Here is a 25,177-nt window from a genome sequence, read left to right on the forward strand (position 1 = left end):
AGTGCCTAAATTTGGCGGCAAAAGTGTGCAAAATTAGATACCATTAGCTTACATAGAATGAGCTAATGTGAAATGAACAGCTCCAAGCACAATATACAGACTTTAATGCAAAGTTTACATCAGAACATGAGCACATATGTTAAAAAAAAAAAAATGGTGAAACAGTGGTTTAGCTAAGCAATTAAATAAATAAAATTAATTTCTATGGTGCTTTTTATAGGCTAACAGTAAAAAGAGTCAAAAACAGAAGGAAAGATTTGATAAAACATGCTGTCATTAACCTGTAAATACCCAGTGCTACTTTTGTGTCAGTTCCCAGATAAATTTGTCTCTATATTTAACCTTTCTTAAGTGATTTATGAATGAATTAATTAATTTATTTATTTATTTATTTATTTTTGGTTTTACATCAATCATTGTACTCAGTACACTAATCGTAATAAACATAAAAACCAAAAAAGGAATAGGCTAGAAGCAAAAGCTTATTTTTTTGCCTATCCTTTTCAACTAATACACTGCTTACATCAACTTAAATGTGAACAGCATTTATCACCATTTATTATAATATTGTCCTCTGTATTTTGCATTTTTTTCAGTTAAAATCAAGTATTTTCCTTTATTTAATTTACTGATAATGTCGATGTTCATAAAAGCTCAGTTTAAGTTGAGGATTATTATATCAAAAACAGAGAAAACTGATGAAAAACTGACTTATTCATCAAAAATATTAATAACACAATGTAAAAACAAGTGTCTTCATCCACTATCATTGATCCAAGTCCATGGGTTTTACTGGTGAATCAATGTTGTAGAAGTTGACGGTGTTTCCATGGTAACTACGGAGCCTCTGAACGTCCAAATGGATCATATCTGGTGACCATGAAAAGACGACAAACTGCATTTTACACCAATTATTTAACATATTAATAGGTTTAGTGATTCAGATGTTATTAAAATTTAGGTTGCCAGTGGCTGTTTGGGTTTTTATGGGTTAAAAGCATTATAAATACAAATGATAAAAAAAAACACTAATAATTAAAATAAAAGTAAAAATGCATGATTCATGTTATGATAAACTGTTAAATATTGAGTTTAAGATTCTCTAAGTACCAGATAGATACAGAAATAAACAAAAAAAGGAATAATTGATCAGCTAACAGTAATAAATGAGACTGTTCATTCATATGCTCTAAATCAATACAGGCTGGTCTAACATTTGATATAAAAGTACAAAAAAAAAAAAAAGACTTAGAAACCTTTCACTGTCAAGAGGCTCTTTTCTAAGCAAACTCATTTATTTTTATGAAGACTAAATAACAGTTATCAGCAAAATGATCTCAGGGCTTTCACAAAGGAGCCACTGCGTATGTAGCAAAACATTTTTCATCCATTCTTATGCGCTTGCAGTTTAAAAAAAAAACAAAACAAAAAAACAAATGGAATGAGGGTAAAAGCCAGATTTTCATTGAAGGATTTAAAGGGTGGAAAAAAAATTCAATTACTGTTTGCAGACTGAGGCTGTTGTTAAGGACGGTGCCATGATCAAACACAATTTGGATCAAACCACGACTTTATTTCACATTCTCTCACATTTCCAATCAAGGACCGATTAGCCTCAGACATTAATGAGCCTACTAATCCATTTGGGCCCCTCGTGATAACAGTTAATTGTCTGTAAAAATGTGTACAGATCCCCGTTTGGGTTGTTTACTAACTGATTTGGATGTGGTTAGGCCCTAAAGAGGTATCATTATGTTGATAGTTCTTTGGAAAATGAGCCCCTGATGGAAGCAACACCAGAGCAGAGTCGAGTTAAGAATACACAGGGCTGCTTTCAACCATTGCTCACTTGAGGGCAAATTTATCACTATTTTAAGATAACATTTGGCTGTCATCAGCTCTTATTTAACTTAATCTATAATTAGCAGGATTTTCCCTTTTTCTCTCTACATTAAAGAAGGAAGTGAACAATTTAAAGTCAGTCTCTGATATTTGGATAGACTTTAATTTTATCCGTTAAGGTCCAGGAAAAAGTAGTCCGTGAACAGGATTACCAGATGTCCGAGGCAAGTGGCTTAATTTGGCGTTCTATCTTCTGCGTCCTCTGCTTCACGTTTGTGGCTTGCCTGAAACTTAAACCCGAATTACAGTAAAATTCAAATCCAATTTGTGCTCCGCATAAAGTCAAAGTAAGTAATGTACGTTGGTTTGAGATGGAGCAGAAAGTTATTGTAGGCATCAGTTCCTCATATGGACTTAAATGAGAGGAAATTGGAATTATAATGACATTTGACTCTTTTATTATAGGATGGATGGATGGATGGATGGATGGATAGATACGCGACTATAGATAGATAGATAGATAGATAGATAGATAGATAGATAGATAGATAGATAGATAGATAGATAGTAAACTGTTCCATGCAATAATGATGTAATAATGTAAATACTGCAACCAAAACTATTTAACACATGTTATTCAGTTTAATTTAACAGATATAATATGTTAGAAATTGAAGTGAAAACTGTTGTCTAATGTACTGTAATGTTCCTTAACTTACCATTAAATGGGTCATTGTCTGGTGTTTAACCTTAAATCATCTAGTTAAATAACATTCAGTTTACAAATATTTAATCTGTGAATGTGAATTAATCTAATTGTAATTCACATTAAATACATTTACATCTTCCATGATCTCACTTTTCTACACAACATCGTCAAACACAGTTGCTGTTTTGATGGAGACAGTATTGTGGAGATTCAAACTGTGCATTTTTATCAACCAATTTTGACAAGAAAAATCACAACAAACATACTTGTTTCTTGTATCCTGCTGTTGTGCCCTCTGTCAAAGCACTTTGTAAACTTTGTTTTTAAAGGTGCTACACAAATAAAGCTATTATTATTATTATTATTATTATTATTATTATTATTATTATTATTATTATTATTATTATTATTATTATTATTATATGATATTGTTTGGGTTCCATTTTTCTGGTCAAAATATTAAAACCAAGCACGCCAACAAAACTCATTCTTTTGTACAAATATACAGTCGCTGAAAAAATTATTAGACCACCCTTGTTTTCTTCAATTTCTTGTTCATTTTAATGCCTGGTACAACTAAAGGTACTTGTGTTTGGATAAACATAATGATAACAACAAAAATAGCTCATAAGAGTTTCATTTCAGAGCTGATATCTAGACATTTCCCATGGTTTTCTTGGTAATAACCAAAATCACTTCAGTTCTTACATCAATATCTATGACATTGTACTGACAAAAACAGTGCTTTTAGGTATTCCATGTTTTCTTTTCTGTCTGTTTTAGTCACATGATACACACGAGTTAGTACTTGATTGCATATCCATTGTTTTTGATGACTTTTGATGGTCTAATAATTTTTTCCATAACTGTAGATAGATAGATAGATAGATAGATAGATAGATAGATAGATAGATAGATAGATAGATAGATAGATAGATAGATAGATAGATAGATAGATAGATAGTAATAAAAAGAAAAAGATTAAATTTATTTATAAAATACGTCCCATCAAAGTACTGTACAACAAAACCAATAAGCTGTAAAAACACAATTCAGTAAAAATATTACAGTAATATTGTTATAAAAACAATAAAACACAGATCAGGACTCATATGTAGTAGTAAACAAGTGGGTCTTCAGCTTTGATTTAGATACCTCACTTTATTTACCGCTACCAAAATAATGCAAAATAAATTATAATCAAGGGAAACAAGGTGATAATGAATAACCAGTAGTAAAAACAAAACAAAACAAAAAAAAAACCTGCCAGAAAAAAAAGTAGCAATGAATATGTAACAATGCATAAATAACTAAAATATAATTAATAGGAGACGAACTGGTTGTAATGAATAGAATAGAATAGAATAGAACAGAACAGAATAGAATAGAATAGAATAGAATAGAATAGAATAGAATAGAATAGAATAGAATTTATTTGCCATTTGCACAGATACATTGTAGTATAGGTACACTGGAATTATTGTGTGTTTTCTAAAGAAAATAGACATAAAAAAAAAAACAGAAACAAAACATAAACACAGCTACAACATATAAAAACAGTTACTGCTAAAACACAAATAGACACTTGTAACAGAGTACTGTATCAGAAACAAAATAGATTAAAAAAAATTATAATAATAAAAGTACTGGAAGGTAAAAACAAGTTATTGTACATTTGAATTGAAGTACTGGGAGGTATAACAGGTTATTGCACATTCAATTAAAATAAAATACTGGGAGGTAACTAAAGAATAATTAAGAATTACAAGATATAAATGAACAACTAACATATTAATAGAAACATGTAATTGAATAGAAATAGTAAAGAATAGAAAAATAATAGTAAACAAGTAAATAAAGATGACAAATCAAATGTATATTGTAAGACACTAGAATATTGTGTCCTATGTGATCCACTGTGTGTGTGCACAGCTGTGTACTTGCTTTGTCATGTTGCTGAAGAACTGATACTGTGTGTGTGTGTGTTTGTATTCCGTCCGCTCCGTGTGCAACCTTGGCTGGCCTGTTGTGACACTCAATTTATCGTTGTGTGATTTGAGGCCTTAGTTTCTCATTACAGCCAAAGTTTTTGTGTCCTTGTGCGACAAAAATTAGTTTGTGTGTCTGTGTAAATCACCTGTCATATGCACATGCTCCTTTAAGAAAAGGCCAAGGGTGTCATTTGATTCCTGCTGCCTTGCTTTCATATTTATGCGTCTCATATTCACGTCCACTGCCTGTGTCTCAGTTGGGCTATCCATCAACACTTTTTATCCCCATCACACCAACAATATGGACATAAAACGCTCTTTTACGTCAGCAAAACGGTGCCACAAATAAAACCAGAACAACACACCTCTTTATTTGTCTGGGTAATAAACTACATAAATTAAAACTGATAAGTGACTAAATTTGCATTAGTCATATCCTGTGGGTCTGGGCTTTAATGGAAATGACCAGAGGCAATGAAACCAGATTATAAAGTATTGCTCACAAAATTGGAAAACATAGGTGATATATTAATGAGTTTACAAAACTGAAGGACAACCAGACCCAGGGGGATGTGTCCTGTTTTCTGCAGGACAAGGCCATTTTTCAAAAAAACATGACACAGGAACATTTAATATATATCACTCACACTGTGGAATGAAATGTTCCACAGTTTATCAAAATTTTATATCAAATTTAACCGTATTGTTGTCACAGTTACAGACTCAGACACAACAGTAAAACAAAGAGGATGAGATTGTTTTAACAGTAAATTAGAATAAAAGCATTAGAAAACAGAGATTCATCGCCTACAATGGAGGATATTCAAAAAAATAAAAAAATAAATATGAGAATAGAAATCAAGATGTGTTTTAAAAAGGTACAGTTGAGATTAATATAAGTCCACTATTAAGTTATAAGTTCACAATATGAGTTAAAATGAGGTAGATATATTAAAAAGCAGATTTCTTTAGTTTTATTTTTAAAGTTTTCCTCCGAAGAGGGGGTGGTGGTGGGTAAAAAAAAAAAAAAAAAAAAAAAAAAAAGCAGATTTCTTTTTGGTTGTTTTGGTTGTGTTAGAAGAATGATAGTTACTATGTTTATGTTTTGTTTTTTTTTATCAGACCTCTACAGCTTCAAATAAATGAGATCCAATAAATACTGTGAATAAAATAATTCCTAAACAAATATAGAATAAATCATCATTTCCTCAAACGTAGAGCTGTTCATTGTGGCCCCAAAAATGTTACGATGACAAAGGTTTTCATTCAGTCGATAGTGATAATTGTCACTATAGACGTCAAACCATTATTTTGTTCCCGCCTAAAGGCTGATTTGTGTTCCTGAGTGAAAGTTGAGAAAACCAGACAGTTATTAGTGGTTTTAAGCTCTTCTCTACTGTCAAAACATGAAATCCAGAGGTTGTACATTCAGAACAATATAATAAATAAAATATAAGAAATAAAAGTGACAAAATACCAAAATAAATGTATTTATAAAAATGATTTTCCTTTGAAATATACAGCAAATGTTTCAATACCTTTTAGCATTTGAGTGTCTTCATTTTTTAGCCATTTCAGCAGTGAATAAGTGATAGGTTGTGGAAAAAAAAAACAACAGACACACCTGAATATATCTCATGAAAAATGTAAAGATTATTTTTATCAAGATAATTTTGCAGTAATTATTAGTTTAATTTCTATCACCCAGCCCTATTCATATATTTGTATGAAAAATAAATAAATAAAATTAAATATTTATATAGTGTCTTTTATGCACTGCAAAAAAGTGTCATTAACTCATGCATTTATGCTGAAACAATCGCCAAATGTATAATTTGTTTATTTTGGATATGGATTTGTTTTGATGCTGGCACCACAACATAAATGATGCTCATCTGCGGGTTGTACATATTATTATGAACTCAGTATGAAAAAAACCTAACAAAAACAAAAAAGGGAACCTGGTAAAAAGCAATGGGATGAAGAGATGTCTTTCCCAGTTTTGTACACACAAACAAAATCAGTTGCCTTTGGCCTGCTTAGGGGTAGAAGGTGAGGGAAGCACACAAAAGCAGTGCAATTATTCTGCTCTGGCACAACAACAGAGAGCAAAAGGAGCATCAAAGGGTTCGCTTTGAGCGAAATAGGGCTCCCTCAGAGGAGAAGCGCAACCTGTGTGTGAACACCACTGCATGGACTTTAGGTCTTCTCTTGAGACACAAAAGACTAAAAGACTTTTGTCATTGTCAGTGTTAGTGTCAGTGCTTAGCCAATTTGACTACATCATAGTATGCACTGCCAGCACAATGACTGGCACTTTCCAAAATTTGTTTTAAATGTGGTGTTCATGAGAGGTGTTTCGTTTTACACCATGGGGACATACAGTATGTGCATGTGTGAAGAGGCAGTGCAATGCATGAACTTTTTCTCCTGTTCTGCAGTGCAATATTAGTTCCAAATGTTTTAGTCCCTGTTTATTTTTAATTTTTATACATATATACATGTTCATATACGTATAATGTTTTTGTTAATCTGTTATGACACCTGTAAAAAAAACAAAAACAAAACTTGAATTTGGGAAAGATATTAAACTCCAAATATTGTTAATAACCTTTGTTTCTGTAATAAATAGGCTTTATCAATAATACTGTAATAGATCAACATTAAATAAGCAGCATACAAAGAAAGAAAGAAAGAAAGAAAGAAAGAAAGAAAGAAAGAAAGAAAGAAAGAAAGAAAGAAAGAAAGAAAGAAAGAAAGAAAGAAATCAAATAATGTTGAATTAAATAATCAAGAAAGACGTTCACTCATTTTAATAAGACGCTAAGCCAAACATAACATAACATAACATAACATAACATAACATAACATAACATAACATAACATAACATAACATAACATAACATAACATAACATAACATGTGTATGTAAAATATATCCAAATGAAAACATTTTAAATCTACATCTTTGTTTCTCAGAACAACTTCACAATACTTTTTTTTTATTTTAATGTTTTGCTTTATTGTATTATGATTTTAATATAATTAATGTCTTTCTTTTAGTCTATGAACACATTTTAAAATCATGTTTTATCTGTGATGATTTTAATGTCTTTTTTCCCCTTTTTTTGATTTTATTGTTTTCCTTTTTTTTTTTCCTTCTATGATTTTTTTTACACCTTTGTAAAGCACTTTGAGTTACCCTGTGTATAAATAGTGCTATACAAATAAACTTAACTTGCCTACTGCTGTCATCTTTATTTCATCAACACATCTCTTCAAAAATAACTTGTATGTTTGTGTTTTTATATATTACCAGAACGTAGACAAAACTGACCCTATCGAACCTTATCTTCATTTAAAAATAAAAATCACTGGATAAATATTATTCACTGCCTTCCTTATTCGAGACAGACCCGATTTTCCTTCAGGCATAGTCAAAGGCACCTCGCTGTCTGAACGGGGTCCTAGCAAACCCGGAAGTGTCGTTTTCACGTGTAGTTGTGTACATTCACCGGTATCCACTGTTGTTGCCTACCTCTGTGGGCTGAACAACACAGTATACAGCCTTAGACACACATTTATATCCAATTATATTTAACAAAAAAAATACTAAGAAGATGAAAGTGGTGGCGTTAATAAGGTAACGGCGCCTGTTTGTTATTCTGACACTGATGTTTCTTGCTAACATGACAATATCAGATGAATAATAGTAAAGTAAGTTATTGTAAAAGATATGTGAAGTGTTTTATGTGTCATATTGTAGTCGCAATGTGTTAAATAAAACAAGAACAGCACTGGACTTATGGCAGAGACTGATTGTTAGAGGAGCATCTTCATCCAGTGGTGATTCGGGACAGTCATAAACAGCTGCTGAATATTAATTCTACCGCAGCACATTCCCACATTACTAACTGTATACCCCTGATAATGTATTTGTCTGCATGTTAATGACTCCAGCTTTACTCCTGAGTCTATTTCTCATGCTGTGTTCCAGTGGGGGCAAAGACAGCTGCTACAACATGATGCAGTGTGTGGCTGCTGGACATCAGGTAGTAGCTCTGGCCAACCTGCGTCCTGCTAACACAGGTGAGGAACACCTTCTGCTGCTGTTAAAGTGTGCAGGGGGGAGCTGGGCTATGTGGGTCAACCAGCTGTACTTCTGTGGACCAACATATCACACAAATAAGCTGTTTTATTATGGACTTTACATCCCACAGGAATGAACTTGCAAGCCGATGTGTTAAGTTGCAAAAAAGTTGTGAATATTTTCTTTGCAGTCTGCATATGGTTTATGGTTGTTTATCAGTGAAAATCAGAAGTTCATATATCATAAATAGTTAATATTTATGAGTCAATAGCATTGAATAGATTTAATAAATCATAAATATAAAAATCATGGGAAGGAGTGCTTCTAGGACCCAAAAAAGAGTTTGTTCGAGGTGCTCTTTGGAAAAAGGGATTCATAAAATACATGACAAACAGGAAGAAAAACTCCAATGCTTTTATTCTCATGGCATGGTCATATGTAGACCTTAAAAAACACTTCACACACTTCGGCTTCAAGCATTCATCAAGAAGTCAAACACGTCAAAGATTTAGTAAAGGCATTTTAATGTTTAAAGAGAGTGCCTTAGAGTTTTCTTTCTGTTTGTCATCTAAATTATAAATATAATTGATCTAGAAATGCACAACACGACAGCAATGTTGAAAAAACGCGATTTCTGATGAGAAGCTTAATTTTGCAAAAGTTGTAAAATTTTCAGCTGAAACAAATGTAGCTCAACAACTGCTGTTTCTGTTTGATGAGTAGTTTTGTTTTCTGAGCCAAAATGCTACTGTTTTCATCATGTTATTTGTTGTATGTGAAATTGTTTTCCATCATGGACTTTACATCCCACAGGAATGAACTTGCAAGCTGATGTGTTAAGTTGCAAAAAAGTTGTGAATATTTTCTTTGCAGTCTGCGTATGGTTCATGGTTGTTTATCAGTAAAAATCAGAAGTTCATATATCATAAATAGTTAATATTTATGAGTCAATAGCATTGACTAGATTTAATAAATCATAAATATAAAAATCATGGGAAGGAGTGCTTATAGGGCCCAAAAAAGAGTTTGTTCGAGGTGCTCTTTGGAAACAGGGATTCATAAAATAGATAACAAACAGAAAGAAAACTCCAAGGCACTCTCTTTAAGTATTAAAATGCCTTTATTCTCATGGCATGATCATATATAGACCTTAAAAAACACTTCAACGCAATTCAGCTTCAAGCATTCATCAGGAAGTCAAACACTTGAAAGACTTAATAAAGACATTTTAATGCTTAAAGAGAGTGCTTTGGACTTTTCTTCCTGTATGTCATCTAAATCATAATTATAATTCATCTAGAAATGCACAACACGACAGCAATGTTAAGTAAGGGATATTTCTGATGAGATGCTTAATTTTGTGAAAGTTGTCCAAATTTCCAGCTGAAACCAGTGTAGCTCAACAATTGCTGTTTCTGTTTGATGAACAGTTTTGTTTTCTGAGCCAAAATGCCACTGTTTTCATCATGTTATTTGATGTATGTGAAGTTAGTTTCCGTCATGGAATTACATATAGATAAAATCATGATATTGTGCTTTTAATCATATACATTTTTCTAGAAATACTTTGCTTTTTTTGTAATGTAATGATTTTTTTCCTTAAATACTATCCTGAGATCCAGGCAAGTAAAAATGTGGAGTTTTTTTTTTTTTTTTTACATTAGATAATTATCTTGATTGGAAACAGCATGATGCACAGATTTTTAAAAAAATATGTTCTTTAATTAAAAATTTTTTAAAAATGTCCTTTGTAGTGGACACTAGACCTGTTTCCGCAACTAGTCACCTGAATAAAAAAAAAACAAAAAAAAACAGTTGTTGGCGGATGTTACAACAAGCAAAGAAGAAGAGTTGTATAAGACAGGGGTAATATATAATAATAATAAAGGTATCTGTAAATCAACACGATATTTATGTTCATCACCATGTTTATGGAATGACTTCTTGTATCATCTCGCGGTAATAAATACTCAAATCATTGCATTTGTGATTTAATGGAAAAACTGACATTATACTATTCTGTTTTTTCTACATTTAGTAAATATCTGTAAAGTTTTGCGCAGATGTCCAATGGAAAAGCGACTAGTGTTTATTATTGTTATTTTATTTTATTTTATTTTATTTTTCAAAGTAAAGCTGTGAATCTCTTGTACCCTACAGAGGACCAAAATACATTGCCGGGTCTTGGGAGGATATTGCAACTTTATTCTTATAATATTTTAATTTCTTTTCAAGAAATATTTTAACTTTAGTCTTTTAATATTGTACATTTTTGTAGCATTTTTGTTAAATTCTCTCCTTCCAGCACATTTTATTGTAATTGACACAGTTGTTTTTGTATAATCCTGTTGACGGACAGATGGACAATCAGACAGATGGACAAATGTGAGTGATCAGACATTGTTGTTTTATTGGTTTTATGGTTAATTTAACATCTGGCCAAGGTACAACAGTTGGAAATAACCAATTTGTCTTAAATTGGTCCATTTTCAGTAATGTTGATTAGTGTGCAGTTAACATCTTGGTGAAGATAACAAATGTAAATGTGAAAATACAGATGGGTGACAAATTAATGGAAAACCGTGGGAGTGGTCTCTTCCAGGATGACGGTGTTCTCATCCACTGGATACAAGCGCTCACTGATTGGTTTAATGAGTATAAATGATTCACTGTCTCCAGATGTCAACCCAGTGGAGTGTTTTCACAGCAGACATTTCGACTCGTGGCAGAAAACACCCAGGTGTACTCGATATCATTACAGACAAGTGGTGCCAGGCACAACAAACCCCGCCCCTCACACATATTTCACCCATTATAAGTAAATGGGAAGATTTTAAAAATTTATTTAAAAAATTGCCGTCGTTAAAGGGTTATGGACTGTGTTGCATTCAAGGTTAGGTTGAATTTTGCAATAAAAATATGTGTTACATGCATTATCTGTTATTTTGCATTACACCTGTGTTTCAGTACATTCCTCGTCTGTTTCTGTCAGACATTAATTGAAATCCTGTTCTATTTCTCAGATGAGCTGGACAGCTACATGTACCAGACGGTGGGTCACCAGGTCATAGAGCTGTACGCTGAAGCCATGGACCTGCCTCTGTACAGACGCACCATCCAGGGCTCCAGCGTGGACACCAGCAGAGACTACAGAGTGACGGAGGGCGACGAGGTGGAGGATCTGTACCAGCTTCTGCATATGGTGAAGGTAGGCATCTCGGTCATCGCTGAACTGAAAGAAGTGGGACCAGAATAAAACGGTACTGTGCAGTTTTTCTCGTTGGCTGCTAATCCAGAATATCAGGGATTGATGTGATTAAAGGGGTCATATTTTGCTAAACCCACTTTTATTAGTCTTTGGTACGTTTATTTGTGTGTTTGGACCCTAAAAGTTCAAAAAGTTTGAATTTGAACCCTCCAGGTGCTGCAAAACTATCTTTATATTCATTTTGGCAAAAATCAAATGGATTTCTACAACCTGTTTCAAATTCCTGCTTAATTTGTTACGTTTTATAACTAGTTATGTCACAACATTTGCACATATAAGGTTAAGACTTCTGATGACATTTCTCAGAGTGTGACATAATTGTTTGTCAGCAGCAGCGGTTGTTGTAAAAACTGAAAATTTGTCCAAGCTTTGAGCTGATTACCTAAAATGTTCAGTTGTTGGTTGAATGGGACAGAGCAGCACAGCCAACAACCTGGAGGGGGTGGGGCCTGAAGTGGCTCATGTGCATTTAAAGGGCCAGCGCTCAAAATGACCTTTCTGGTGTCATTACTCAGAAATAGGGTTGAAGATGGACCTGTGGAGTTGAATTAATGAAGAATTCATACCCAAGTATAGCATTTACAGTTTATGTAGACCACAGGGAAATGTTTTAAAATGCAGAATTCCATTTAAAAAAGCTAAATATCACTCCTTTAAAATTTTGCAGTTATTAGCCCAGTGAGGTAAGTGTTTATCAGCTTGTGTCAGCATTTTAATGTTGGGAATCAGTTTTATTTTATCACACAGAAACAGTGTTGACATCCCACTGCTGTTATCCCTCCATTTATCAAACATCATGTCCTCGTAGTAAGTCAGAATAACATTTTAACTCATAAAGACCCAAACATCCACTGCTGACCTAAACCATCCACTGATGCAAACTGTTAAATACCTGTTGATCCATTAATTCTATCAATACATGTAAATAATTGGTGTAAAATATAGTTTGTCATCTTTTCATGGTCATCGGATATGACCCATTTGGACGTTCAGAGGCTTTGTAGTGAATGTGGAAACACCATCATCTTCCACAACATTGATTCACCAGTAAAACCCATGGAGTTGGATCAGTGACAATAGAAGGAAATGCCTAGTTTATGTTCAGTTGATGATCGATTTGACAGAAAAATTCACTTTTTCTTCAGTTTTCTGTTTTTGTTATAATAATCCTCAACTTTAGTCTGAGTTTTTATGAACATTTACATGATCAGTGACTTAAATACAGGAAAACACCTGATTTGTGCTGACAAAATGTAAAATACAGAGGATAATATTATAATAAAAGGTGATAAATCACTTAAGCAAGGTTAGATTTAGAGAAAATTTCATTTGGGAACTGACATAAAAGTCGCGCTGGGTCTTTATTGGTTAAGTTTGTGTTTGTTAGTAAAGCCTGTTAGAACAATAATGAACGTAAAGAAGTGTTTTCTTTTCATGTGGCTTTGTGACTAGAAGAGTGTACCTGGTTGTTAAGTCTGATGTCATGGTGCCGTAAAAGTCATTTCTGGGTCAAAACACTCAATTACCAGCAGCGCTTGTATGCTCCTTTACTATAACTGTAACTTTATTAAATTAGGGTTCAGAACAGGCTTAAGTCATTTATTTAAATCAGTGGTTAGTGCAGTTTTCCATAGTCAACTTTAACCTGCTGTAGATCCTGATTTTAAGTGTCTTTAATACTGTTAAAGCTCTTTTTCCATTTATGGCAGTGCAACATTTCAGCTGTATATATTAGCAGAAATCATGACTTTATTTACCTTCCCCTGAGCTGGACGGCACAGACAAAAAGCAGACAAATGAAACAGAACGTGTGAACATGTGAAAGACCTCTGGACCATTTGTATATCAGAGTAATCAAAAAGGATCTAACTGAAGCGGTAGGATTGGTTATAATGGTGATAATGTTTTTACTTCTGCATACTTACTTAATTAACACTACATCAGTCACGTTTCTACATCGTTTTATTTTCATACACATTGGGGTTAATGAAGACTCAAATGTTACCTCTTATTGTCTGAGTGTGATTGAGGGAACATCCGAATGACGGCATGACCTTTATGACACTAGATAAGGACATTGATTCAGCAAATATCTAGAAGTGGATTCATTTGGTGCATCATCTTAATGAACTATACAGTGTGCTGTAACTGGTTTTACCCATTTAACCTTTTCATGCATAGCAGTCACTACAGTGGACAGCTATTCTACAGCTGTTCTCTTGTATATTCATAGGTTTTGTTGTTTTATTTTTATGTCAGTCAACACAGTGGACGCTTATGTATCATCCCATACACTGCAAATCATACCATTACTGTAATTTTGCTGTTCTTGATAAACCTGATCTTCAGTAACATGTTTTAGTGTAAATCAATTGCTAGTTGTCATTAGACTGTAATTAACAGTTTTCTTAAACAAATATATATATATATATATATATATATATATATATATATATATATATATATATATATTTTTTTTTTTTTTTTTTTTTTTTTTTTTTTTTTTTGCATATTATCTCCATGAAGTGAGTAATAACTAGTATTACAGTAGGCTAAAATGTGAGAAAACATCAGATTAGCTGGATGAAAAATGTTTTTATTTCATAGTTTTCACACAGTATATCACTTTCTATTATTGTTTTAACCCTTTCATGCATGAATTATGACAACCTTAGTCAAGATTTTTTCTTTCTTCTTGTTTTAATTCCTCCTTAGGCATGAAAAAAAAAATTGCAACTGAGTTGTTTTTTTTTTCATGGAGTTACAAAAATCTTCTTTTGAAGTAAAGAAACATGTGTTTAAAACCCAATATCAGAAAGTGAAATAAAAATACTGTAATGCTGTTAATCTAATGTTTTCTCACATTTTAACATATTCTAATGCTAGTTATTACCCACTTCATGGAGAAAATATGTGAAAAAAAAAAAAAAAAAAAAAATCTTTTTGTCTATCAAATAACTGATTTACACTCAAACATGTTACTGCAGATCAGGCTTATCAAGAACAGCAAAGTTACAGTAGTGGTATGAATTGCAGTTTGATGCATAATCGTCCACTGTGTTGCCTCATATGGAGCTAAAACAACAAAAGCCATGAATATACAAGAGAACAGCTGTAGAATAACTGTCCAGTATAGTGACCACTATGCATGAAAGGGTTAAATATAAGTTTCTTTGCTTCAAAAATTAAACACAGTGTCCAGATGAGTGGACATTAAACTCTATAAAAAATAGGTTCATTAAAAAAAATTCAATCACATTGTTTTTTCATGCCTAAAGAAGAATAAAAACACTCAAGAAAAAAAAATCTTGACTAAGATTCATGCATCAAAGGGTTAAACAGACTGGTCTTATATTTATGTACAGGGTCTGCATCCCCTTTGGATTCATTTGCCCTAAATATGAATTGTAAATAAAAAAAAAAAAAATACTAGAAGTCAGTTGTAAAAAAAAAAGGGTATGTGTGTGTGAGGATTGACAGATTAATAAAGTAAGGAGCGAAGGGTAATTATGTGAAATGACTATTGAACTCATTGAGCTTAAACAAAAGTAGTGATTGTTTTGACTCTTCTCCTCCATTGGCGTACACTCCAGTGTTTTTTTGTGAACCCACTCTGTGAGCACCACTGAACCTCATGACATATGTCACACTGTGGAGATGTTTTACAAGTCGTTCTCTGTGGATTCAGAGTCACTTAGTCGCCCATCAGCGACGTCTCACAGAGACCCTTCTTGTCTGGCTTCATCTGGTCCGTTATACACTAACAGTCTGTAACACCGACTGCAAGCACACTGCTCCAGAGATTAAAAAGCCATGTTAGTGCTTTTAGTGTGTTTTATTTAGTATATCTGGAGTTTAAAGGTAGTTTTTTTTTTTTTTTTTTTTTTTTTTATTACAATCATACTCTAGTAAGGCTGAGTTCCTGTTGTATCAGTTAATAAAAGTTTTATGTGCGAAGTTGGAGTAAGGTGCCCTTCAACAACTAGCTTCACAGGAAAACCTCCATTCTCTTTTTTATCTCAGTTGACAGAAGATCAGATGCAAAAATTAATCACCAAATTAATATTTCATCAAATACCACTTTTGCCAGGACGTTGAGAAAATATTCATTTGATGCCAAATTATGTATGAGACCTCGGTGGTCCGATGCAGGGCCGGGTGGCTGACTGACAGGCCCGAGACAAGCGTGTGTGTGTGTGTGTGTGTTTTAACACACTCTTGGCGCTGCCTGCCTACCTGATCGCCTGCAGCCATGCGGAAGCTACCTGGACGCGCACTTCAACAGCAGCAACAGCTCTCCCCGCTGTCAGCACAAACAGGGGTGTGGAATTGATCCAGTGTAACACTTTCCCCTCCACGCACACACACGCGCACACACACGCACGCACGCACACACACACACACACACACACACACGCACACACACGTGCTCTCATTTTAGCTGGAAACATCAAAATTTAAAAGGTTCTTATGGCGTGTTGGAGAGGAGTTTGTTGTCGAGATGGGAGTTGGCTTGACATGGTGTAAATGAGAGACATGGGGGCGAGCGGTTTCTTCCTGTAGGTCTGTGTGGAGACATGTTCATCTGGAGTTTGAGGGCTGCTCCGGGGCCCCTGCATGTCCACACAGCACCTGAGTGGCAAGGGCCAGTCAGGACGCCTCAGGGTATTTTGAGCCCTCTGCCTGACTTTCTTTGTCGTCTTCTGGAGAAAACGCGCGGTTTTACACAAGCTGCAACAGGAGAACGCTGTTGTGTTTTCGTGTATGTGTCCGCACAGTCATTCAACTTTTATTTAATCTCGATATACTGAGGTCTCGTCTGTAATAGAACCGAGAAAACAACAGGAAACTGTGACGATAAGAGTAACGAATGCAGCCAGTGACAAAACCTGAAACAGAACTAAAAGAAGTACAGCGAGAAACCTGGACAAATAATGGTCAGAATAATATAAGAATCAATAAAACAGTAGAAACCTTAGGAATAATTAAGACAAAATAAAATAGATCAAACATCAGCTAAATCAACCTGCACCAACATGAGGGTTTTTGTAGATACATTACTGTATTGCACTACTGCTGCTACTTTATATAGATTGATATATACACTTAATATTTTATTATATTTTTTTTCTTTATACCACTTATTTATTCTTACTCTTTTTTTAAACTCTTTTTTAAAAAATATATAGAAATTAACAAGGTGAGAGGGAAATGGTATCTCTGTTCTCTATGTCCTGTGCATGTATTGAATTGATAATGAGAAAAAATCTTTCAGTCTTGGTATTTTTATTTAGGACTTTAGTTTGCTTCTCAATAGTAGTTAAATTTTATAGGTGCAAATGGTAGTTCTAGTGTTATATGAGGCAGTTGTTTCTTTTTTATGTATTTATTTTTATTCAGGGGTTGAAAAATGTCCAAAAAATCGCTCAAAATTACTGATTTATATGCTGTTTTTATGCTGGGATTTCATTTAAAAAAGTAAATTACAGTACACGTTGTGGTATAAGTCTTCTTAAAGGGTTTTTATTCATTTCTTTTAGTTTTATAGCTTAAACTAAAGCCACAAGCAGCGCTGATAATGCTCTGGCATCTTTGTATGAGACTCAGTACATGTAGACGTCTTCAGGCTGGGCCTTTTTTGTCGACATATAAAAAACAGTGTCCTGTTTACATTTACTGTCCACTTCCTCTGCTATTTCAAGTTTGATCGGTGTGACAGTTGAAGTCCTAGTGCAGGGGTGTCCAAACTTTTTTTCAAGAGGGCCAGATCTGATAATGTGGACATTGCCAGGGGCCAGTAGTCCCTTCAGACATTTTTTTAAACAGTAAAAATTACATATAAAAGTGCTGTTCTACAACAATTTTATTTTCATTGTCAAAATATCATTTTTTTAAATGGCAATGTAACTAAATCTAAGCCACTCAGGTCTGAACAAATTAAAAAAACAAACAAAAACAAAACAAAACAAAAAAACAATTCTGCCTTCCTTTCACATCTGGAGTCAGATAACATAGAACAAACTGTATAGAGTATCTTAAACTTCCAAGTTGATAAAAATCTTAACCCCACATTCATTTTAAACATGACTTATATGAGTAATCATTACTCATATATTACTCAGTAATGCAAAGTCTGTTAACATTTAAGATGAAAACATATAACTTACTCTTTTCTTTCACAAAATCATTCAGAAAGTAATATTTTGTGTCACATCTACAAGTAAATAACACCAGCAGTTAGAGGCAACTAACCTGGCAACTTGGTAGCCTGCCCTGGTGGTGAATTCACTGAACTCCCAGGTTCACATGAAGAGTCACTGTTGTGAGTTTAAAGCAGCTTGAATTTGCTTCACTTTTTCGGAACGCTCACTCCTTGCTAGCTTGTCGTATGCGTTAGCATGTTTTGTCTGCTTGTGTCTCTTTACATTGAATTCCTTAAACAAGGCAACAGTCTGTTGACAAATTAGGCAAACATAATCGCCTCGATTTTCAGTGAAAAAAAACTGTAATTCCCATCTCTCCTGGAAGCGGCGGCCCTCACTGTCAACTTTTGTTTTTTTATTTAGAGGCGCCATGTTTAGAAATTAGCGAAAAGGGTTCACGGCAAAGTCACAGAGCCAGATAGAGTTAGAGTGGTGCTGCCACCATGAGGTGAAAGGAGAAACTGCATTTTGAACCTTTTATGATTCATGTACTCGGTTCAACAGTCCAAGCGGGCCATAAATAATACATTCTAAAATCGAAGCTGTGGGCCGTATAAAATCTGACCGCGGGCCGTGATTGGCCCCCGGGCCAGACTTTGGACATGCCTGTCCTAGTGATAATGCAAGTGACGTGAGAATTGAATGCATGTGTTATAAGGCAGGTAATGTATGTGCTGTTTCTGTATGTGTATGTGCAACTGAAAATCACAACACATTTGGACTTTCGATACTCAAAGTCCTTGGAAATCATCAAGATCTGAATCGGAATTGTAAAATGTTCCTTCACCTTTGGGAGATTTATTTTTTTATTTTTTTGACAAACAGACACGCTTGGAAATATCAATCAACATGATCACTTCCTGTCTAATCCAGAAGACGATCCTGAACCGAGATTATATTTTCGTTTCTAAATCTGCCATATTTCTTGCATGTTCCCAACCTCAGTTTTGAACAGAGTAACATAAGACTGGGTACTTATTGTTCTTTCTTCTTCAGTAATTGTACTATTACTCTGAAGTAGTGCTGCTTTATTTCAGGCTTCTTTATACACAGTAGATCATGGACAATACTACACAAGACTAAATCCTGTGCAGTGTCATCATGAGTACGACACAAAGACTGAGTAACATGGGACTTACGTATTATGAATTAGCCCTATTTATTGATACTAGTTTTTATTTAGTGTTGGCTATGTCTTGTTATTTAGTTTTTTATCTCGTCAGTAGTCACTTTTCCGTTGGACATCTGCGCAAAACTTTACTAATATTTACTAAATGTCGAAAAAACAGAAGTGTGTAATGTCGGTATTTTCCATTAAATCACGAATGCGATGCTTTATTTATTTATTTATTATCGCGACATGACACGAGAAGTCATTCCATAAACATGGCGACAAACGTAAATATGGTGTTGATTTACAGATACAGGGTGGGGAAGCAAAATTTACAATGACCATTTAGTTGTTTTTTCTCAGCAGGCACTACGTCAATTGTTTTGAAACCAAACATATATTGATGTCTTAATCATACCTAACACTATTATCCATACCTTTTCAGAAACTTTTGCCCATATGAGTAATCAGGAAAGCAAACGTCAAAGAGTGTGTGATTTGCTGAATGCACTCGTCACACCAAAGGAGATTTCAAAAATAGTTGGAGTGTCCATAAAGACTGTTTATAATGTAAAGAAGAGAATGACTATGAGCAAAACTATTACGAGAAAGTCTGGAAGATACTATTAAAGAAGAATGAGAGAAGTTGTTACCTGAATATTTGAGGAACACTTGCGCAAGTTTCAGGAAGCGTGTGAAGGCAGTTATTGAGAAAGGAGGAGGACACATAGAATAAAAACATTTTCTATTATGTCAATTTTCTTGTGGCAAATAAATTCTCATGACTTTCAATAAACTAATTGGTCATACACTGTCTTTCAATCCCTGCCTCAAAATATTGTAAATTTTGCTTCCCCACCCTGTATATTCATTATTATTATATATTACCCCTGTAACCCGTACTAAATTAAAAAATGATTCAGTTTCCTGGAGTGTCCACACATACCGTGACATATTTCTTTTAAAACTCTCCTTCTTTGCTTGGTGTAACGTCCATGAACATCCTTTTTTTTAATTCATGTGACTCTAGTTGCAGAAAAAGGTCTTTCCATTGCAGTTTTGTGTGATATACCAATTGCACTACACCTGAAAAACTACCTCTTGGCAGCGCAAAAACTTTTAATCAAAAAATGAGAGTCTGGGGTGAAATTGTTGTTTTTCCATTAGGTAAATTTTTATGCGCAAGGTACATTCACGCAATTTGAAGGTCAATGGAAAATTGACTAGTGTCAGTTTCTGTTTGACTGTTGCTTTCATTTCATGACTGAACCTTTACTCATGGTAGTAAATGTATGTATGTAAAGCTACTGAGCCCAAAACAAATTTCCCCATTAAAACAATAAACTGTATCATATTGTATCGTGTTGTAAACTATTCTAGAGCAGCAGACTAGTGTAGTTTGGACCTTTGGATAATCTGCCAGTTGCATTTACCTTTGTTTCTTTTATTTGCATGGTTCGTTGTCATATTTCCGAAAAGTGCCATTGATAACATATTTGTTTTTCACTGATAGTTTTAGTTTAAGGTTTTGTACTTTTTCTTTTTACTTTTTCCCATTATTTAAGTTGTGTTGCGACTTTGATTACAAAGTGCATAAAGTGTGCATCAGGGTTATTATTAACAAAAATTAACGAAATGACGAAAACTAGAATTGAAGAAACATTTTCGTTAACTGAAATAAATTAAAACTATATTTTAATGAAAAAACAACAACTGAAACTGTATTGTGTGCTTACAAAACTAACTAAAATGTATAAAAATGATGGATAAAATTCCCTTCGTTTTTGTCTTTATCAATGTCGGATCGATATGAAATTGATTTATTTCGCTTGAGCAATTTTAGCTGGCAGCACCATACGGCACTTCACGGTCCGTCACTTCTCGCCACTTGTCATGTAGAGTCGGCTGCTTGTCCTCACTCTACCTGGAAACACGGAGACTAAAGTTGGGAGAAAGCAGCAGAGTCCTGTATGGGATTTAATTGAATATGCAACGTGATATCATGAATTGTATAAATTTACACGCCACTTTTATTTGGCCTGTTATCTTTCATCTAAGAGAAGGTACACTTTCCCCTGCAGAGCCAAATCAAACCGACATCTCAAATCATTTGTCCCATCTGCTGTTAAGTTTTTAAATAGCCTGTAGGCGAGCTTATTGGGAGCAATGCACAGTTAACTATGATGACTTATTTACTGTATTTATTGTATTATGTGAGATAGATTGTTTTAGTGATATGTGAGATATGTACACTTCTGTTACAAATCAAATTGCCCTTCGGGGACATTAAAGATTTTTCAATTCAATTCAATCTGTACGCATTCTAAGCTTTCTGCGTGTATGTTCACACTGCCTCAAATACCATGCAATTATCAGTTAGGGTTAGCGGTTACAGATGTGTAAACCGGAGATCTTGGCGTAAATTCACATGCAATCAAATGACATTGAATAACACGCAAAATGATGAAAATACGGACATATAGCACGCCAAATGCCATAAGAACTGGCGTGACATACAACGCAATTTCATGAAATCAGTCTGGAATATGACAGCGAGGAAGATAAAAGATATGAAATACTAAAACTAAACGTTTAGAAAAAAAACAATAACTGATAAAAACTAACAAACCTGCTCTAAAAACTAATTAAAACTAACTGAATACAGAAAAAAAAGTCAAAACTGAATAAAAATAGACTATAATGAAAAATCCAAAACTATTATAACCTTGGTATGCATACAATTAGGACACACTACTTAGTCATAATATTGCACCATTGACCTTTGACCTCCTACTCTCTGCATCTGTTTGGAGGATTGTGCATAGGAATCCACTTTTTGTAGTAATCCACTTTTTGTAGAATCTGGTTTACTAAAATTTTTTGATATTGTATATTTAAAAACAATGGAATTTATTTTTTGCGTTAAAAGTAAAAACCTTCCTTTTTGTATTCAGAAAATTTTTAAGTTAAGAGAAGGACATTATAATTTAAGAGGGATGTTTGTGTTTGAAAAATGTAAAGTAAGAACAAACGTTAAATATCACAGTGTTTCAGTTATTGGTGTCAAGCTATGGAACGAATTGAAGGATGAAGTGAAATTGTGTAGCTCACTGTTGAGTTTCAAAAAGAATTTAATTTGTCAAATTATGAAGGGCTATGAAAGTAATATGACTACAAAATGACTTATAACACTGAATGTAGTGTAATTTGTGTTTAAGTATTTATCTGCTGCAACTTCAGGTGTGGACTTGGACTAAGGATGTGAATAGGAGAAGCAGAAAAAAACCTCCGGCTTCAGCTTCTTCCTTTTTCAGTTACAAAATGTGTTAATTTTATGTTTGTTTGTTTTTTAATATGTATGTGTTTTGTTTTGTTGTTTTTTTTTTAATATGTATGTGTTTTGTATTTTGTATTTAACTGAAATAAACATTCATTCATTCATTCATTCATTCAATAGTGTTACTGTCCAGATATAGTGGGACATCCTGGTGTTTTTTGGCCTACTGCTCTTGACATGTACGATGCACAGAGGAGGGAAGCAATGCACTGCTACAACTCGACTGCACTTAAATTGAGTTTTCACATGTCCGAGTTTCACTTCAGCATTTATTTGTGCGACAACTTCAACAGAGATATCTTTACTTTTACTCCTTATGTTTCCAAAGCAGGTGTGTTACTTCAGTTTTAATGCATTTGACAAAATCATCAGTCATTTTTATTTGGCATCTTTACACACTTTTGCAACATGAGCACTGATTTCAACCTAAATGGTTCATGAGCAAATAAAAATGCTTCCCCTTGGTGTTTTCATTGGTGCATTTTACACACAAATGTAACAAAATGAAAATGTAAAATGCATAATGATGTGTAACATTAACCCATAAAGACCCAAACATCCAATGGTGGCTAAAATCATTCACTGATAGAAAATGTTTAATACCTGTTGATCCATTAATCCTATCAATACATGTCAATAATTGGTGTAAAATGCAATTATTCATCTTTTCATGGTCATCAGATATGACCCATTTGGACATTCAGAGGCTCCATAATTACCATGGAAACACCATTATCTTCTACAACATTGATTCACCAGTAAAACCCATGGAGTTGGATCAATGATAGTGGTTGGAGGTGCTTATTTTATGTTAAGCTAATTATATATTTAGCTTTTTCATCAGTTTTCTCTGTTTTGGATATAATAATCCTTAACTTTAATCTGAGTTTTAATGAACATGGAAATAATCAGTACATTAAATACAAGAAAGTACCAAATTTTCACGTAAAAATGCAAAATACAGAGGATAATATTAGAGTAAATGGTCATAAATCACTTAAGAAAAGTTAAAAATAGAGAAAAATCATTCATTTCAGTATTTTTTTATTCCATTGGATATTAAAATGGTGTAATAGTCTTCTGTCCTTAAAAGGGCTGCTTTTAATTGCATATATATGAGGATAAATATCTGTACTTCTACTTCAGTAAAGTACTTTTGCCTACTTTGATGATGTATTTGAAGGTGTATATATCTTTTTCAAGTATGTTAAATATCGCGGCAGTGTGGGTGAATCTCGACTATAACAACTCTTAAATGACAGTGGTTGGAGATGCTTATTTTATGTTCAGTTAATTATATATTTTGCCAAAAAATTTATCTTTTTCTTCAATTTTCTCTGTTTTGGATATAATAACCCTTAACTTTAATCTGAACTTTAATGAACATCTACATAATCAGTACATTAAATACAGGAAAATACCCGATTTTCACTTAAAAATGCAAAATACAGAGGATAATGTTAAGTAAATGGTGATAAATCACTTAAGAAAGGTTATAAATAGAGAATAATTAATTGCATACATATAAGGATAAATATATGTACTTCTACTTCAGTAAAGTACTTTGATGATGTATTTGAAGGTGTATATATCTTTTTCAAGTATGTTAGATATTGCGGCAGTGTGGGTGAATCTCATCTATAAAAACCCTTTAATGACAGTGGTTGGAAACACTTATTTTATGTTCACTTAATTATATATTTTGCCAAGAAACGTATCTTTTTCTTCAATTTTCTCTGTTTTGGATATAATAACCCTTAACTTTAATCTGAGCTTTAATGAACATCTACATAATCAGTACATTAAATACAGGAAAATACCTGATTTTCACATAAAAAAATGCAAAATACAGAGGATAATATTAGAGTAAATGGTGATAAATCACTTAAGAAAGGTTATAAATAGAGAATAATTAATTGCATACATATAAGGATAAATATGTGTACTTCTACTTTGATGATGTATTTGAAGGTATATATATCTTTTTCAAGTATGTTAGATATTGCGGCAGTGTGGTTGAATCTCGACTATAACAACCCTTAAATGACAGTGGCTGGAAACGCTTATTTTATGTTCAGTTAATTTTATATTTTGACAAAAAATGTATTTTTTTCTTCAATTTTCTCTGTTTTGGATATAATAACCCTTAACTTTAATCTGGGCTTTAACGAACATCAACATAATCAGTTCATTAAATACAGAAAAATACATGATTTTCACTTAAAAATACAAAATACAGAGGATAATATTACAGTAAATGGGAATAAATCACTTAAGAAAAGTTAAAAATACAGAAAATCATATGTATATACTTCTACTTCAGTAAAGTACTTTGATGATGTATTTGGATGCGTACATGCCTTTATCAAGTATGTTAAATATTGCGGCAGTGTGGGTGAATCTCGACTATAACCACCCTGACATACACTGTGTTGTGTTTATTTCATGTCTTTATGCATTTATGGCTATTCACAGTCTAATACACAAGTGGCCATGGTGCAGTACAGCCTGCCGCTTCTCCCTGTGGTCAGGCCTCTAATTGCGAAGGGATGCTAATTTCCCATTTCCAGGCCTCAGGTCTGACCTCTCCAGTCAGACGAGGCCATAGATCAGGGCAGCCGGACTCC

The 25,177-nt window shown here is 33.5% G+C and overlaps 1 protein-coding gene across 1 annotated transcript in view; it reads left to right on the forward strand.

The window, feature by feature from the left end:
• The first annotated feature begins 8,042 nt into the window (after positions 1-8,042).
• The window catches only part of dph6 (diphthamine biosynthesis 6), a 130,315-nt gene continuing 113,180 nt past the window's right edge, over positions 8,043-25,177 (forward strand). Inside the window, exons 1-3 of the mRNA XM_030127554.1 lie at positions 8,043-8,184; positions 8,539-8,630; positions 11,655-11,839. Of these exons, the coding sequence (XP_029983414.1) occupies positions 8,162-8,184; positions 8,539-8,630; positions 11,655-11,839 (300 nt within the window). The 5' untranslated portion in view covers positions 8,043-8,161. The remainder of the gene's footprint in view (positions 8,185-8,538; positions 8,631-11,654; positions 11,840-25,177) is intronic.

The sequence above is a fragment of the Sphaeramia orbicularis genome, chromosome 22 (genome assembly GCF_902148855.1).
Source record: "Sphaeramia orbicularis chromosome 22, fSphaOr1.1, whole genome shotgun sequence".
NCBI lineage: Eukaryota > Metazoa > Chordata > Actinopteri > Kurtiformes > Apogonidae > Sphaeramia > Sphaeramia orbicularis.